Source organism: Triticum dicoccoides, unplaced genomic scaffold (assembly GCF_002162155.2).
Source record: "Triticum dicoccoides isolate Atlit2015 ecotype Zavitan unplaced genomic scaffold, WEW_v2.0 scaffold235008, whole genome shotgun sequence".
In the NCBI taxonomy this organism is placed as follows: Eukaryota; Viridiplantae; Streptophyta; class Magnoliopsida; order Poales; family Poaceae; genus Triticum; species Triticum dicoccoides.
Genome location: NW_021247210.1, coordinates 1 through 398, shown reverse-complemented (window position 1 = coordinate 398; position 398 = coordinate 1). Strand labels below are relative to the sequence as shown.

The window sequence follows — 398 nt, the reverse complement described above, 5'->3', positions numbered from 1 at the left end:
TTGTACCCGTGCACCCGCAGGAAGCTTCTGTAGTAGAACTCGGTGAGCCCATACTCCGGCAGGAAGCGGTCAAACTCATCGCGCATCTTCCTCTTGACCTCCATGCTCATGTACTGGAACCCCTTCTGGCAGTCGGCGAGCGGGAACCCCATCCTCGCCAGAAGAAGCTTCAGCTTCTTGAGCCCGTTGTCGCTCCACGTCTTGAGCCTCGTCGCGACATAAGAGGAGCAGACCATGGAGTCGAACAAGCTCCACTCCCGCAGCAGCATAAGCCTCGGCTCGTCCTCGTAGGCGATGCGGGAGGTCTCGGGCGCACGGATCCTGGTCCCGTCCTTGAGCGTGACCACGGAGCCGACGCCGGACGGATCGAGGTTGCCGGATCCGTTGATGTGCTGCTC

General features: G+C 61.1%; 1 protein-coding gene across 1 annotated transcript; it reads right to left on the bottom strand.

Annotated features, from left to right (window-relative positions):
* Positions 1-6: 6 nt before the first annotated feature.
* LOC119345409 (cell division control protein 45 homolog) lies at positions 7-395 on the bottom strand (the record flags this gene model as incomplete). The annotated part of the gene is made up of 1 exon (XM_037615502.1): positions 7-395. A coding segment is annotated over one exon (389 nt), but the record flags the coding sequence as incomplete, so codon positions are not given.
* Positions 396-398: the final 3 nt, after the last annotated feature.